The sequence below is a fragment of the Callospermophilus lateralis genome, chromosome 2, assembly GCF_048772815.1.
Source record: "Callospermophilus lateralis isolate mCalLat2 chromosome 2, mCalLat2.hap1, whole genome shotgun sequence".
In the NCBI taxonomy this organism is placed as follows: domain Eukaryota; kingdom Metazoa; phylum Chordata; class Mammalia; order Rodentia; family Sciuridae; genus Callospermophilus; species Callospermophilus lateralis.
Window position 1 is genome coordinate 67,285,403 of NC_135306.1, and position 18,137 is coordinate 67,303,539.

General features: G+C 38.3%; 1 protein-coding gene across 4 annotated transcripts in view; it reads right to left on the reverse strand.

Moving 5' to 3' along the window:
- The window catches only part of Dock8 (dedicator of cytokinesis 8), a 214,902-nt gene that overhangs the window by 106,700 nt on the left and 90,065 nt on the right, over window positions 1-18,137 (reverse strand). For all 4 annotated transcript variants that reach the window (XM_076846038.1, XM_076846035.1, XM_076846037.1 and 1 more), the window contains 6 exons: window positions 14,302-14,451; window positions 10,430-10,510; window positions 9,204-9,363; window positions 7,235-7,371; window positions 5,620-5,713; window positions 4,680-4,842 (listed from right to left, as the gene is read on the reverse strand). In XM_076846038.1, coding sequence (XP_076702153.1) covers window positions 4,680-4,842; window positions 5,620-5,713; window positions 7,235-7,371; window positions 9,204-9,363; window positions 10,430-10,510; window positions 14,302-14,451 — 785 coding nt within the window. The remainder of the gene's footprint in view (window positions 1-4,679; window positions 4,843-5,619; window positions 5,714-7,234; window positions 7,372-9,203; window positions 9,364-10,429; window positions 10,511-14,301; window positions 14,452-18,137) is intronic.

Consider the following 18,137-nt stretch of genomic DNA (forward strand, 5'->3'; position numbering starts at 1 on the left):
GGCCTGGCTGGGCCGTGGCCCCCACTCAGTCTTCATTCTGCTCCCACCAGAAGGCAGCTGGCATCTCTACTGCCAGCCGTTGGTCACACGGAAAATAAGCCAGACGTTAGTTCAAATGTGTTTGTCGATGAACAACTGGTATTTTAAAAAATCTGTGTGTAGAGACAGGACGGCCAAACTCAGACTTGGAATCTTCTTTATCAACCTAATTTTTTGCAGCTACTTTCAGAATTGCTGTCTTTTTGTATGTGATTTCTCAAAGCCACTTGCCTGAGTCTGTCTCAGGAGACTAGTCTGACCCTATGCCTCAGCTCACGGTGGGGTGGGGGCGGTGGATATGTCCATGCAGAGGACCAGAGTCCCTGATTCGAGACCTGGGATTAGCACTTTTGCCTTTGGGAGTTGATCTTTTCCTGTCAGAGCAAGCGTTTGTTTTCTGAATGCCCAACTCTTGGGAGTCCTGGGCAGTCTGTAACGGAGCTGAAACCTCTCCTTAAGCAGCTTGACGAGGGTAGAGGCAGGGGCAAGGGTCACACAGGATGCCACTTGAGTGGTGTTCTCTGCAGTACAACACGGTGACCTTGACCAAGGCCACCTGAGGGGGCAGGCGAAGAAAGGAAGCCCCTAAAGAAGTGGAAGGAAGGTGAAGCTGAGGGCTCAAAAGCAATTTCAGCTGATCCTGAGCCATTCTCCTCGAGGGTCCATGGCAGATGCTCCTTTAAGGGAGATAGAGGTAACACCTGAGTTTACTTATATGGTGTTAAACAGAAACCTCATTAATGTTAAGATTCCTGCACTGTGTGACTCTGGTCACCATCCCCACTGGAGGCCAGGCAACGTCTTCCATTACAACCATGTGATAGTCTACCCTCCACCCCTACCCCCGTTTAGGGAACTCAGTTTGTTAAAAGTATACTACTTTAACAGTTGAATCCTGGCTTTTGGGGTATAGCAGTCATTGGTTCAACAGATATATCTGTTTTCTATAAGCTCTGGAAGATCAGCTTTTTATAAGTTGGACCATATTTCACATTCATGAGGTGACTCCTCTATAAAACATAGAACCATCCCTGAATTCGCTGGCTCTTAAATCTTCATTTTCACGTATTTGATTTCCTATGACCAGACTGAATGGTGCAAACATAGCAATGTTCACAGTGGACGTTGCCCTACATGCCAGGCCCTTAGCAACATGTCCAGAATTCCTCAGGTAAGTCAAATGAAAGCTTTTCTAACAGAATCAGGAATTTGTAGATAATACTCTCAGCAGAGAGAAGATTTCAAGTCATATCTTTTCTCATAGGGGATGAGTTTAGAGATTAAATGCTTAAAAGAAACCTTTATTTGGGGTGAGGGAATAGAAAAGCCACAAAGTTTCAGTTTTTTTGAGTCATGGGGAGATGGTAAGGAATAAAAAGAAAGCAAAATGAACAGAAATAGGAAGGTGAGGTTTCCCAAGGCAAACTTTGTTAACAGACCACTTTTACCTGGGGAGAGGTGTAGGTGTAGGAAAGGGGAGTCTTAGTCTAGTCCTGGCTTTCTGTCAAAACCAACCTAATCAGGCCGGGTGTGGTGGCTATGCCTGTAATCCCAGTGGCTCGGGAGGCTGAGGCAGGAGGATCATGAGTTCAAAGCCAGCCTCAGCAAGGGTGAGGCACTAAGCAACTTAGTGAGACCCTGTCTCTAAATAAAATAGGGCTGGTAATGTAGCTCAGTGGTTGAGTGCCCCTGAGTTCAATCCCGGGTACCAACCTAATCGCCCACCATCAAGCACAGGAGGACTGGAGAAGAAATTAAAAATTTAACAACATAAGAGGTTAGAACAAGATGATCTCTAAATTCCTTGAAGTTTTCACATAGTAAGATTCTCTTACGACATGAAGAAGAAAACCAAGTCCTTAAATAAGTTATAAAATATGGTGGCCTGGAAGCCAAGGGAAGGGGAGACTGCCAAACTTGAGGGAAGTATCTTCTATCACCCCAAGAATAAAGCGCTGGTTCCCAGTGAGAGGCCTTGGCCTTTCTACAGTGTTCAGAACAGCTCAAGAACATCACTGTGTGTTTGTGGGTCTGTTTCTCATGATGCCATGTTGGTCTGCAGCAATCTGTCCAGACGTGTCCTCCTTAGCACTCCTACATTTATGAGTCTTTCAGTGCACAAATGCATTCCAATCCTGCTGTGATGTAATTAAGGGATAATGTCTGCAACAAGGAGCAAAGAGAGTTATAAATGACTCCATGGGTGATTAAATGCCGAGGGGAAGCTGGATAACCGGTAGAATTCATTTGGTACAAGTTTATTCCAATGCTACAAGTGTTATTTTCCAATTATAGGATAAGGTTTCTAAAAGACACAAACAGCATCTACCAAGCAAACATTTTCAATCCTTCATCTCCCTCTAGGGAGTGGGAATTGAAAGGACTGCATCCTAGGAATGCTTATCTTATCTAAGGGGAGGTCTTGGGGGCTGAATTGGCATTTAAAGAATGAGGATAGAAAATGAAGAGCTGTGTTAGGATGGATTAACTGGGGCACACACATGTGTAAGGAAGAGCTCTGATTCTATGTAAGGGTTGTTTGTCTCTCTCACTGTGAGTTTTGATCCCAATGAACCATTTACCTTCTCTTTCTGCATCTCAATTCTGTGAATCAGGAAATGTGCAGGGGCGTTTGGATAAGGTGAGCTCTGAAGCTTTTTGCATCTGAGTCCCACATATGGAATACAAAGTGCAGATGAGGAACTAAGGAAATAGGAATTCTCTTACACTGATGGCAGGATAGCAAACAGGTGCAATTTTGGAAAAAAGTAATATAAATAAATTAAAAAATGCATTCTAGTTGTGACTCTGCGATTTCACTTTTAGGCATATTCAAACTTTGAAACGTGAACAGACAAGGACAAAAACTCACTGACAGTGTTGGTGAGAGTCAAGCATTGGAAAAAACACAAATGTCTATCAAGAGTGAAATGGACAAATAACGCATGGCTTCTTCAAACAAAGGAGTACCATTCAGCAGTTAAAAGGAGTGACATTCTCTGAAATTCTAAAATGCAAGATGTTTAGGAGTTCCCACTGTTTAAATTCATGGCAATCCAACTAACTTAAAAGAAAGAAGACTAACTGAATGTAAGGCATTGAGTCAATAAAATTCATGAGTACATAGTAATAAAAAAGGGAGAAGAAAAAAGTATTGTTAAGTAAAAAAAAAGTGCATGTGGAGTATGAGGTCATTATGTAAATTTTAAGAGAATATAAAAATAATATCATTCACATCAGGTGAGGGGATACACACCTGTAATCCCAGCAACTCAGGAGGCTGAGGCAGGAAGATGACAAGTTCAAAGCCAGACTTAGCAATTTAGCAAGGCTCTAAGCAACTTAGTAAGACTCTGTCTCATAAAAGAGGGCTGGAGATATGGCTCTGTGGTTAAGTACCCCTGGGTTTAATCCCCAGTGCCAGAAAACAAAACAAAACAAAAAACTAACAAAAACAAGAAATAAAAACCCTTCAGTAGTCACAGATACATATGCGTGTGTGTGCATGCATGCACATGTGTAAACCAGAGAAAATGGAAGAACACACAAGTGTTCATGAGGCTAGTGAAGACTGGGAGGTACGGTAGAAGTCTGCAGTCAGATACTGGGGATAAAGATGCTTCATTTAATCACTATGATTTAATTTTATGTTCTATTTAAAAATTAAAAACTCATAAACAACAAAATGTCATTTCTGGATGGTGGAGAAAAGATGGAAAAACTTTTTTTTGTGTGTGTGTAATTCAAAAAAATCTTCTCAAAACAAACAATAAAAGTACATGAGCAGGGGCTGGGATTGTGGCTCAACAGTAGAGCGCTTGCCTAGCACGGGCGGTGCCCGGGTTCCATCCTCAGCACCACATAAAATTAAAAGGTATTGTGTTGTGTCCATCTACACCTAAAAAATAAATATATATTTTTTTGAAGTACATGAGCAGCAATGCTTTTGGCAGATGTGTCTTGACAAGAGATCCTTCCCAGATCCCACATGAAGGATCGGGTGGCACCACATGTGACTCTCAGATCCCAAAGCAGCCTGGCCTTTCAGGACCTCAGAGTCCAGTTCCTTGCTCTCCAATATGGAAGTCACCACATGTTGCCACATAAATTTAAATTCAGACTAAATAAGATTAGATTTTTAGTTCTGACACTGCACTAACCACATTTCAAATACAGAACAGCAAAATACTAAATAGTTTAGCAGCTACTGTATCAACCAACACATGTACAGAACATTTCTGTCATTGCTGTAAATTCTCTTGGGTACAGCTGGCCTTGAGCTGAAGACCCATCTTTTAGACAAGTCAGACATTGAAGTCATACTGTTTTTTTCTTTTATGTCCTTGTGCATAGAAGAAAACCAAGTTATTGATTAGTAGAGCTATTTCATTTCTATAATCTAAATCTAAATTAGCCACTATAATCTAAATTGCACTTTAGAAACAGTTTCTTGTTAAAGAGAATTACATAAACCATTTTTAGAAAGAGATCTACCAATTATCCGTAGTTACATAACCATCACATTTTGCTTTCCCCAAAACCTAGCAAGTAGAAAGATATGTTGGAGGACGGGAAAAGCATTATCCAAACACAACTCCGGAGGTGGGAGTCACGGTTTCCCAAGAGCCTGTGTTTCTTACCTGTACATGGTATGAGGGACATACACTTCTCGGATTGGAAATTCCAAAATCTCTTTGTGTGGACGTGTTCGGTTTTCAGGAAAGGGTTTCACAGGCAACATTTCAGGAGTCAGACAGCAGTTGATGATCTCTGGAGCTGGAGATATCTCCAGTTTGAGCAAGCCTAGAGAGAGTTCAGCACAGAAATTGTCATGTAAGAGGGATCTAGAAAGACCCAAACCTGCAGACCAACTCAGATTCTTAACTTCAAATGCATGCACCCCACATTGTACTGTAAAAGGAAAAATTCCCTTTATGAATATAAGGGTAATTTGTGAGAGTGTGAGAGTTTTGGAGTTCCTAGATAATTTCCCATAGTTTGAGAAAAAGCATGTCATGACAACTTTTGAGATGAGGTTTCTACAAAATAAAAGGCAAGAAATTGTGATTTGACAAAGAATAGATCAGAAGATATTTAATGTTCCTTCCATAACTATCACACTATACGAATACACAGCTAAGTAACTTCCCTGTTTTGCTGGCAGTAACAATTGGTGGTTTTCAAACTGAGTTCCTTGGTACCCCAGGATGCTATAGAAATACCTTATGGAATACTGTGCTGACAATAAGGAAAGCGTCTTTACCTTCCCTCAAAGAAGTTCACATTTATTTTTTAAATACTAGGTTTCCTTATAATATTACATATGATAAAAGAGGCTCCTCTTTTATCTGAGAAACCAGATCTAGAATATATTATTTACAGAATCGATTTTTTAGTAAATAGAAAACATTAACAGAGTTGCCAAAAATGCAGACCAATTCAGATTCTTAATTGTGAATGCAAGCCTCCCTCATCGCACATGGCGAACGATTTTTATAAACCATAACATTGGACAAAGAAGGAATCTGACCACAAGTACTCTGGGGACAGTTTAAGAGGAAAAAGACAGTCCATCCACACCTGGAATTGACTTGACTCTTCTCTGTAAGGATGAAGATCTCTTGTAGTCAGCTAGAAACTTGAATAAGTCCTCATCACTGAGGCGATCTCCCTCCTGCCGAGAGAGAAGGTGGGCTGAGTGGAGACGTGCTTTGGACTCCTGGACTCAGGATGTCTGACCGCTGGGGAAGATTTTTACCTTTAAGTTTTATTCTAACAGGTCTTTCATAGAAATTGGGATAACAGGCAGCAGGAAATCAACCAGCCTCTTACCAGCCCTGCTGAGGACGGGGCTTCTACTGCATTCTAAGGAACCCATTTGACCCTTGGGAATCCCAGCCACGAGCTTCTCACCACACCTTCAATCCACGGATGAGAGTTTTACTCCCTAGTTTACTTTCTTCTTCAGAGATGTGAAGATGGAGAAGGTGTCTTTCCCTCTTTCATTCTTTTCACATTTACCTTGAAAAAGTTTAAGCGTAAGTGCTACCTCCCCTCTACGTGCACACCCTGGGGCTGGCACTCTGCTGAAGGACACTCGCGTGCATGATGTCTAATCCTTACCACAACCCGTAGCTATGTCAGGCCCAAGGAGAACACTCAGACTTAACTGAGTCAAATACCTTGTCACCCAGGGTAATGCAATCAGGAAGGAGCGTATCCTGGATAGAAACCCTTTCAGTCCTTTTCTATTTATTTCTACACATGGACCCCCTCAGCATTCCTTCTGCATTTGGGTTTGTTAATATAATACTTTTAAATGCCCTATGAAAACCACTGTGTAAGATTTTTCCAGAATAGTCAAACAGTCAAACAAAGTCTAAATCAAGTCACCCCGCCTCCCCAGGGCAAAATATAAATAACATAAAATTCATCATCATAAGCATTTCTAAGGCACAGTTCAGTTCAGTTGTGGTAAGTACATTTAAATTATCATGCAATCTCCAGACCCCTTTCATCTTGCAAAAAAACAAAAAACAAAAACAAACAAACAAACAAAAAAACCCACAAAATGAAACAAAACAAATAAAAACCCCTAGAACTCTATATTCCTCAAACAACCACGCCCTGTCCCCTTTTCTCAGTCTCTGGCAACCATCATTTTACCTTCTGTCTCTGCATTTGAGAACTCTGGAAAGGTTTTTATTTTTTAGTTAGTCTTAATGTTTATTGAACTAACCAAGAGCATCCTCTGGAATGGTCACTCTCTATAAGCAAGAAGGAGTCCTGGCAAGTTTGCACGTGGAACAGAGATGAAGAGGACAGCTAAGCCAGGAGACCTGGACACCAGTGGGGAAATGACATGTTGGCCAGACTTTCTTCAAAGCCTGTTAAATGAACTGACTAAGACAGTTCAAATAGGATAGTTTGTATGAACAGAAACAAATCCATCTCCCAATTGACACAGCTAGCACTCTGAGCATGTACCATAATCTAGCTTTCACATCCCTTGTGTCATAGAACTGTCCCAACCACTGAGTGAAGCAAGCACCATCATCTCTGTTCTGTACATAATGAAACTGAGGCTTGGTGGGGTTAACTGGTTGCTCTCTTAGTCACTACCTGGACTCCTCCTTAGGGCACCAGCTCTCATACCACTGCCTGGACAAACCCAGATCCACTGTAACAAAGATACCTGCTTGAAAAAGCTGTTAATGGTCATGGAGGTGGTTTTGAAGTTGGATCCAACCCCATTTTCCTCCAAGGAGAGGGCTCGTTCAGAAAGCCTCCTAGATTGGGACAAATTCCTCCGATCACCTGCAGAGTTTCTCCCTTTAAAGGAAAACAACTGTCATTTGAAAGTGTACCATTCTGTTTCCATACACAGCAGTCATTAACTCTCCCATATCTTAACATCTTAAGATAGGTTGAAAGCCATTGAACATGGTCATTCTTGTTTTGAATAAAATTTTCCCTCTGTGGGTCCCCACCTTTCTTAGTCCTCATGTTGGATGAGAATGGAGATGCCATGAGCAGCCCTGGGCCCCTCTCACATGAGACTGGGTAGGCCAGATGCCACCAGCAAAAATCCAGAGCTGCAGCCAGAACAGGATCTCCTGGTAAGCTTTATTTAGTCAGGACACAGTTTGCTTTTGTTTTATTTTTACATTTGCATTCCACTGGGAAAAGCAAATACTTAAATATCCCTGATTGCATTTGGGACTGTGACCCAAACATGCTGGGGTTAGCCTGAGTACATTCTGGATCCAGCTTGCCTCTCTCATGTGGATTAGGCAAGAGGACTCAGTTTCTGCCTCCGTTGACCTTTGTGATGAGGATGAGACAGGGTCAAGACCCTGGAATTCTGTCTAGTTATCTCTCTCCTTTGTGAATTCAGTTGGAAATCATCTTGTGGCTTTTACAATGCAAAACTCAGGGGTTCTGTTGTATACAGTCAAATTACTTAGAATTCTAATAGTTCCAATTCTTGCCTTTGAATATTTTCTTATCTATTTCCAACTCTCTTGCTGAAGTACAGTTTCTTGCTAGCACTATCCATGTAAATTCCGTGCAATACACTGCATCTTGGGTTGCCTTCCCAGGATCAACCTGGTAGTCAGGTTAATTTACCCTTGACCCTTGCTCACTGAGGTCTCAACAAGCCCTGTGCTAAGTAACCTACCTGATGGGGCCCTCTAAGCTCCCCATGTAACACTTTCAAATAAGGTTATCCTTTATACTTAAAAAAGGGTATACATAGAAGTTGGTGTTAAAAATTGTGGTGTGGGGTCAGAATGTAGTCAAATGAGGTTTATTATCAACAAATTAGAAATAAACCAGGAGTTAACTAGAATTTATGCAACAGTAACTTCAGAAGAAAAGCATCAATAACAAATACCCTTTCTTCCACTCCCTGGTAAACAGCAGAGCTAAGGAATGCATAAAGAATTTGAAGGTAGACTTAAATATTTGCTGATTTCAAAGGCATTTAGGAAAACAGAAACCCTGCCACAGGTGATGGGGGGCAGGGTGGCAGTGCCCACTTGAAAATTTTAAAATCACTTGGACAGCTCCATGTGTAAACTGTAGGACATTAATTGTTCATCAAGGGGGAAGTGATGAAAAAGAGAGAAATTAATAAAGTGAATTGGAACAGTAACTAGATATTCTTTTAGCTTCCATTCTTTCATTGCACTTGGCAAAATAAACTGAAAAACTGGAAATTTTGCTGTGAAACCTGAGTTTTGCTTTTCAAAGCAAAGCCTTTGTAATAGTGGCTGTTTCTATATCCAGGAGCCAACCATGGTGTCTTTAACACACTATTGATGATTACTATATTTTTTGTTATTTTTAATAATTTTTATTGTTTGAGAGGGAGTGACTACTAAAAAATTAATCTTTTGAAATGTTAAAAAAATCCAGAAAATTCCAACCAAAATTCTTAATGTGAGAGTATACCTAAGCTCCATAAATGTTCATGGCAATTGTTTTGAGGATCTCTATCCAATCAAACATATGCAGTTCAGGCAGGATAGTTTTACATTCTATTTATTTCTTTCCTCCTTCCTGTCTCTGACACCTTCCTGCTCTCTTAAGCCTCACTATTAAGTATTGGCCTCAGTACTGGGGATCCCTTCCCATCTTACAACAGATGAAAATCTTACCAACCGTGGGCTCCACATCAGTTACCTCCCTATCGAGGGTGGAGACATTGAAGATGCTGGCTAAGTTCACAGGAGCCCAGGCAAAGGGCATCCGGTATTTCCCTAAACGTTGGCAGAAGGATTCAGCTTGAAGTTTCAGTTTTTCAATTTTATCTTTACTCTAGAGGAAAATGGAAAGAGATGAGCTGAAACAAACAGTATGGCACCAGCAGCAAGTCAACTACTTCTAACATGGATATCCCAGCCATCTGCAAACCCCAACTCCACTGACTAGAGAGTGAATCAGCAGAAACTATCTCAACTTACACCAGAAGTCTAGCTGATCAGAAAACAATGATTATAGGAGGAGGTTAAAGCAGGCTATAAGTTAACTGTAACTTCCACTACAAAAGAAATGTCCAAGGATTAATATACTAGTGAACCCACAAGCGCTTCTTTCAGATCTAGTTGTATGACCTAGTTCTCATGAGAGAAAATTGGGATAAAAATTTAATCCATCATCTACCAAGATCCCCCCAAAGATTTTTTTTTAAACAAAAGTTGCCTTGGAAAACTTCAACAAGAACTGTAACAACTTCTTCATTAAGTTGACAACACTTCCAGTGTGTTCTTTTCAAGTTCAGATTGAATGATAAATGGAAAAAAAAAAAAAAAAAGAAGTGTTTTGAGTTCAATCAATTTTATTTCAAAGGTACTAGTCTGATTAGGGAAGTCTTATTCAAGAAAGGTCAGGTTTAAAAAATCATTTGGAGAACTTTTGTAAATTGGTGCTTAATGGCTTGGGACCTGTAATTTACTAATTAATTTATGATGCACAGTAGTCACAGCCAATTACCAATTATTGATACTGGAAAGGACAATGCCCCATGTCCTGAGAAAGGTCAGGAGATCTCTAGTACTGTTTAGTTTTATGGGGTCTCCAGAACCCTCCCAATCATCTGGGTCCGAGCCTCAGAAGCAAGACGATTGGATATGGTTTTTGCCCTGGCCAAATTTTACAGTCTTACAATGGTGCATGTCATTATTTATGAGTTCAATAATTTATTACTTTTAAAGATTATCATCAATAATAGATTCTCTTTCTTCTTTTGTTTAAATACAATTTATTAGTGTTTCATATGAGGACATATTATAGTCTAGACCACATGAACTATTTTGTGGAACACCTCTGTAAATATCTGCTAATTCTAAGATTTAATCATTTACCAATAATCAAATCATCATACCTTTCCTCCATCACTTTCTTTGATAACCATGTAGGGTTCTGCACAGTCAGCAATCTCTCCCTGTTGAAGGACTTTTTCAACCTACCAATAAAAATAATATTAAAATAAGTGAGTGAATTATATCCACATAGTGGAATCTCTGCAGCCATCAAAATCATGTTCAAGCTGGGCAAAGTGGCACACGCCTGTAATCCCAGTGGCTCCGGAGGTTGAGGCAGGATTGTGAATTCAAAGCCAGCTTTAGCAACTTAGTGAGGCCCCAAGCAACTCAGTGAGACCCTGTCTCTAAATAAAATATACAAAAATGTCTGGAGATGTGACTCAGAGGTTAAGTGTCCCTGGGTTAAATCCCTTGTACCAAAACCAAACCAAACCAAAACAAAAACCCCACACCGCCCCCCCCAATAAACCCCAGAACCAAAAACCAAAACCAAAACATGTTCAATGGCATAGGGTGCCCATAATATATGTTTTCTGATTTAAAAAAATAGTGTGAAGTGTACCACACAGTTTTGTAAAAAAGTCAAGAAGACATGTTAAAAGGATGATAGTAGGAACACAGCAAATGTTAACAGTAGTTATCTTTGTATGGTGGGATTATGTGTGATTCTTATTTTCTTCCTATTGCTGATATGTAGTTTCTATTTTTAAACCATAAACATGTATTATATCCATAATAAAAATGCAATAAAAGTTATTTTATAAAACAAAACCCATGAGACATATGTAGGAAGTGAAAAGCTCATTTTCTTTATTATGGCTAACAAAGTAAAAAAGAAATATGATTTCCATAAAAGTCAAGTTGGGGACTATAACCTTCCACAAAATGAATAAATGAACAGAATAAATTATCTGTAATTGTGTCCCTTGTGTTTCCTATTAGGGCTACTACTTTGGATTTAGCAGACTTGTAAAGAAAGTCAAAAACTGTAATGTGCAGCTTCTCAATTTGCTAGCTGGCTGGGAGATGAATGAATGCTATTACTGTCCAGCACCTTCCATTTTGTTTCAGGTGAAGGAACTAGTGGGAGGTGCCATAAATCTGGGCACTATGTTTAGGAAAAGGAAAAGGAGAAATTTGAAATTTCCTAATTCTCTGTGAAAGAAAATTTAACTTTGATGTTGATGAGAAAAACAAGTGGATTTAGACCCATTAACTTGAGCCATTAGTTGAGATGTCCTTGAAGAAGAAATTTAGGTCAACCTATTCCATAGACACATGATTTTAATAGGCACGCTCAGTTAAGCACAAAGTATTTAAACCAGCATACCCTACTGATGAAGAGAGCGTTAATGGGGTTTCAAAGCAAGTGGCATGAATCGGCCCAACAGACACCTGTTTCAGGAAGCATTCCAAGCAGGGTCTCTCTTCCCATAGAAGAATGTAAAAACCTTTCTTATTGTCACAGCTTGAAGAGAAGGTTGGTCCCATGAGGGATGTACCACGTTGGAAACACAAATAGTACTTGAGCTAGAAACTGACCTGTGTTCCTGTTCATCCAAATTCCTTCATTCATTCAAAAAACATTTATGGTGATAGCTACTGGGAGATTAGGTGGTAAACACAATAAATATGGTCCCCATTCTCCTGAAGCTCATAGACAGGAACTTGTACAATAAATGAGAAGGAAGCTCATCTTTTCCATGAAGTCAAAGATTAAAAACATGCTCTTTAAAATAAACTTTGAACATAAGATTATGAATATTTTAATCAGGATCCTGAGGCAAGGATGGGGAATGCCCTGGCTTTATTTGAAACCCATGGCAAAGGGATCACCAGAATCTGGAAGCAGAAAAGTCCAGATTCAACCAGAGCAGAAGGTACTATCCCTTGACAATACTGGGCAAGGGAGACTCCAAGTACTTCATGAGAAGGAACCGCAGGGTGATTGATGTGTAAAAGTGTGTGTCGTGAAATGCATGAGTCCTCACAACCACAGGAGCTAGGGCAAAGGAGTATATTAGAATAATGTGGGGCTGTTTTTTTTTTTTTTTTTACAGGATTGGAGATCAAAACCAGGGCCATATGCATGCCAGATTAGCACTCTCCCTCTGAGTCACAACCTCAGCCCCATCTGGGACTTTTAAAGTAGAGAGGCTTCCTTCAAATATTCAGTCTGATTTGTATATTTTAAAACAATTCTTAGAAAGCTTAAGGTTAATCTTTATACGTGAAATGACCTCCTAAAGTCATATCATATTTAATACTTGAACTAGGTGACTGTACCTAAAATATGGTTAAAATCCTGTTATTCATCTTGGGACTAAAAATACGATAGAAAGAAGCCCCTCTTTATCAAATGGTGCCTACCTGTATGAGCTAAGTATTACAACACCATTTACTACATATTTAGGAGAAAAGCAGCAATGATAAATGGTAAAGATAAATAGAAAGCAAACTAGGCATTGTCTTGCTATATATATTTTAATTTCACAATTATATCCAGATAATTTAAAGTATGTTTGTTATTGCCAAATGAATACATTTATACATTTGAAAGTTTGGGAACACATTTTGTTGGTGATAGTAATCATAAGATATTACCACAGTTATTTGGTAACCTACTATGGATCAATCAAAATAAAGTCGTCTGTTAAGAAGTAAAGTTTGAAATACAATTTTACTCCATAAAACTGGTGTTGGTTTTATTGGTTTCCTAGATCAAGAGACAACTGTGAATTTGTAGGACAGCCACAGTGTAATTTAAGCTAAATGTTCTGAATCTCTAAGTAATATTGCAATGGAAAGGACATGTATTAAAGTTTGACAACTATAGATGTGTCTTTTTAGCAACAATTTTTTAACCATACTTTCCACAAGCTTAATCAGGTTCCCTTCAAATTATAGATTATTCCCATCTTTCATCGTTTTTGTAAAATGGTGTCAAGAAAGTGACTTTTAAGTTATCTGAATTATTTGGAATCTATATGCTACTACCACAAGATCCTGGGCAAATCATCAAGATTATGGACATAAGATACTGAGCTAAATAGAAAATGTTCTAAACGCAGAAGGCTGAATATATACGAAATCAGATACCGGGATTTGCTGTTTTTATTTGTTTTACAGTCTTGATGTAGAGTCAATAAGCCCAGTTGTTTGGCTTGAGGTTAGTTAAATACCCACTGCTGTTGAATTCTATCCAATTGTGTTGGTATGTGGCAAAAGTCTCTGGTTTTCTTACATCAGCCAAGAGTAGAGCACAGAATGGAAGGTTCTAGCTGCAATGGCCCCACAGATTTTGACTCTCCATAGGCACAGTATGTGGGATGGTGACAGAAAGGGAGAGTAAAAGTTGAAAAATCACAGTCCCTTACCTCAGTCTGTCAGAGATTGAACTTGGAAACATTTAGCTGAGGGTTTCTGAGAAAACATGAACATTGTGAGGAAACTACAAGAAAGATGTTGTTCCTTTCTCCCACAGCAGAGTTCACATTCTTTAGTTAGGAGGAAGGACAAGGCTTTAGTGTGAAGTTACAACTACTCACTGAGGTCACTGTGATCATTTCCACTTGGCAGATGTATCTCAGAAAGTTTAGGTATTTGTCAGTCATGATCTCTATGACTGTAGGACTCCAAAAAACCCAAGACTTTCTAGTATTCAAAACAGAATTTATGGACTGGAATGTAGCTCAGTTGGTAGATAACTTGCTTAGCATGTACAAGGCCCTGAGTTCAATCCCTAGTACTGTGAAAACAAAACAGCCAAACAGACTTTACTGATAAGGCAAAAGGCGCAAGCTGAGAAGGAAACAATTCAAATCCCATGAAGGACATGTAGACATATTCTGTCATTTCACCCCACACACAGGCTGGGAATAAAGCAATAATGGGAACATTAGCATGTGCAAATCACATGGTGCTTAACTACCTTGACTACCAGGTAGATGTCTGAGGATGGGTAGGTGACTGAGAAGACTGCAGATCTTGCCTGACTCGATGGGTCAACTGAGGGTGTATGAGCTCGCAGAAATCCTCTAAACTGGTCAGAGTTCAGGTCACAGTGGAAATTTTCTGAGATCTGCAAATGAGCAGCAGAGAGAAAAACAAGTTAGACCTGCTGGATTCCTTATCTAAACATGTTAAAACAGTGAAAAAGTCACAGAGGAATTTCACTAAAAAGGGAAGGGTAAGGGCTGGGGTTGTGGCTTTGTGGTAGAGTGCTTGCCTTGCACAGATGAGGCACTGGGTTCAATCCTCAGCACCACATAAAAAAATAAATAAACACAAAATTACAAGAGATCCACACCAAAACACATTATAATGAAAATGCCTAGCATACAGGATAAGGATAGAGTCTTAAAGGCCACAAGAGAGAGGAATCAGATCACATACAGGGGGAGACCAATTCATATCTCAGCAGATTTTTCAACCCAGACCCTCAAAGTCAGAAGATCCCAGAACAGTATATATCAAATTCTGAAAGAAAATGGATTCCAACCAAGAATCTTATATCCAGCAAAATTAAGCTTTGGATTTGATGATTAAATAAAAACCTTACATGATAAAAGTTAAAAATTTAAAATTAGAAAGCCTGCACTACAGAACATCTTTGATAAAATATTTCATGAAGAGGAATTGAAAAACAACAATGAAAGTCAGCAAGAGGAGGTATTACACTAAAGGAAAAAACTTATCAAAGAAGAAACCAAGTAAAGTTAAATACCAAAAATAAACAAAAATGGCTAGGAATACAAATCATGTCTCAATAATAATCCTGAATGTTAATGGCCTAAACTCACCAATCAAAAGACACAGACTAGAAGACTGGATTTAAAGAAAAGACCCAACAATATGCTGCCTTCAAGAGACTCATCTCATAGGAAAAGACATCCACAGACTGAAGATAAAAGATTGGAAAAAAACATATTACTCACATGAACTGTGGAAGCAAGCAAGGGTTTCCATCCTCATATCAAATAAAGTAGACTTCAAGCCAAAGTTAATCAAAAGAGATAAAGAAAGATATTTCATACTGCTTAAGGGAACCATTCATCAACAAGACATAGCAATAATAAATATATATGACCCAAACAATGGGCCATCTATGTTTATCACACAAACTCTCCTCAAGTTCAAGAGCCAAATAGACCACAACACAATAATTCTGGGTGACTTTAACACACCTCTTTCATCAATGAATAGAGCTTTCAAATAAAAACTGAACAAAGGAATTATGTAACTCAATAATACAATCAACAAATTAGACTTAACTGACATATATAGACTATTTCATCCTTCAATGAGAGAATATACTTTCTTCTCAGCAGCACATGGATCCTTCTCTAAAATAGACCATATATTATGCCACAAAGCAACTCTTAGAAAATATAAAAATAGAGATACTATTCTTCATTCTATCAGATCATAATGGAATGAAATTAGAAATCAATGATAAAATAAAAATTAAAAGCTACTCCAACACAAGGAGACTAAATAATATGCTACTGAATGAACAATGCATTGCAAAAGACATCAAGGAGGATATTAAAAAATTCTTAGAGGTGATGAGAACACAGATACAACATATTGAAATCTCTGGGATACTATGAAGGCAGTAATAAGAGGAAAGTTCATTGCATGGAGTTCATTCCTTTTTAAAAGAAAAAGTCAACAAATAAATGACTTAACATTACATCTCAAAGCCCTAGAAAAAGAAGAATGAATCAACACCAAAAGGAGTAGAAGACAGGAAATAATTAAAATCAGAGCTGAAATCAATGAAATTGAAACAAAAAAATTGAATGAAAAGTTGGTTCTTTGAAAAAATAAATATAATTGACAGACCCTTAGCCATGCTAATGAAGAGAAGGAGAGAGAAAACTCAAATTACTAACATACATGATGAAAAAGGAAATATAACAAAAATACTACAGAAATACAGAAGATAATTAGAAAATATTTTGAAAACTTGTACTCCAATAAAATAGAAAATATCAAAGGCATCAACAAGTTTCTAGAGTCATGATTTGCCCAAATTGAATCAGGATGATATACACAATTTATATAGATCAATTTATATAGATCAATTGATATAGATCAATTTCAAGTGATGAAATAGAAGATGCCATCAGAAGCCTACCAACCAAGAAAAGCCCAGAACTGAATAGATACACAGCCGAGTTCTACAGGACCTTTAAAGAAGAACTAATACCAATACTCTTCAATTTATTTCAGGAAACAGAGAAAGAGGGAACACTTCCAAACTCATTCTATGAGGCCAATATCACCCTGATTCCAAAACCAGGCAAAGACACATTCAAGAAAGAAAACTTCAGACCAATATCTCTAATGAACATAGATGCAAAAATTCTCAATAAAATTCTGGCAAATTGAATACAAAAACATATCAAAAAGATAATGCACCATGATCAAGTGGGGTTCATCCCAGGGATGCAAGTTTTGTTCAACATATAGAAATCAATAAATGAAATTCATCACATCTATAGACTCAAAGATAAAAACCATATAATCATCTCAATAGATGCAGAAAAAGCATTTAACAAAATATAGCACCGCTTCATGTTCAGAACACTAGAAAGACTAGGGATAAAAGGAACATATCTCAACATCATAAAAGCTATCTATGCCAAGCCCCAGGCCAACATCTAAACAGAGAAAAATTGAAAGCATTTCCTCTAAAAACTGGAACAAGACAGGGATGCCCTCTTTTACCACTTCTATTTAATATAGTTCTTGAAACACTGGCCAGAACAGTTAGATACAGGAAAGAAATTAAAGGGATATGAATAGGTAAAGAAGAACTCAAATTAGCACTATTTGCTGAAAAAATACCTAGAAGACCCAAAAAATTCCACCAGAAAACTTCTAGAACTAGTAAATGAATTCAGCAAAGTAGCAGGATACAAAATCAACAGCCATAAATCAAAGGCATTTTTGTATATCAGTAACAAATTCTCTGAAAGGAAAATGAGGATTTACAATAGCCTCAAAATAAATAAAATACTTGGGAATCAACTTAATGAAAGAGGTGAAAGAACCTCTACAACAAAAACTACGGAATGCTAAAGAAAAAAATTAAAGAAGACCTTAGAAGATGGAACGATCTTCCTTGTTCTTGGATAGGCAGAATTAATATTGTCAAAATGACTATACTACCAAAAGCACTATACAGATTTAGTGCAACTCCAATCAAAATCCCAATGACATTCCTCATAGAAATAGAAAAAGAAGTCATGAAATTCATCTAGAAAAATAGGAGACCCAGAATAGATAAAGCAATCCTTAGCAAGAAGAATGAAGCAGGTGGTATCACTATACCGGACCTTAAATTATACTACAGAGCAATAGAAACAAAAATAGCGTGGTATTGGCACCAAAATAGACTTGTAAACCAATGGTACAGAAGAGAGGACACAGAGACTAATGCACATATTATCTTATATTAGATAAAAGTGCCAAAAAATACATTGGAGGAAAGACAGCCTCTTCAACAAATGGTGCTGGGAAAACTGGAAATCCATATGCAACAAAATGAAATTAAACCCCTATCTCTCACGATGCACACAAAACTCAAAATGGATCTAGGACCAAGGAATTAAACCAGAGACACTGTGTCTATTAGAAGAAAAAGTAGGTCCAAATCTCCATCATGTTGGATGAGGCCCCAACTCCTTAATAAGGCTCCAATAGCGCAAGAATAAATAACAAAAATAAATAAATGGGATGGATTCAAACTAAAAAGTT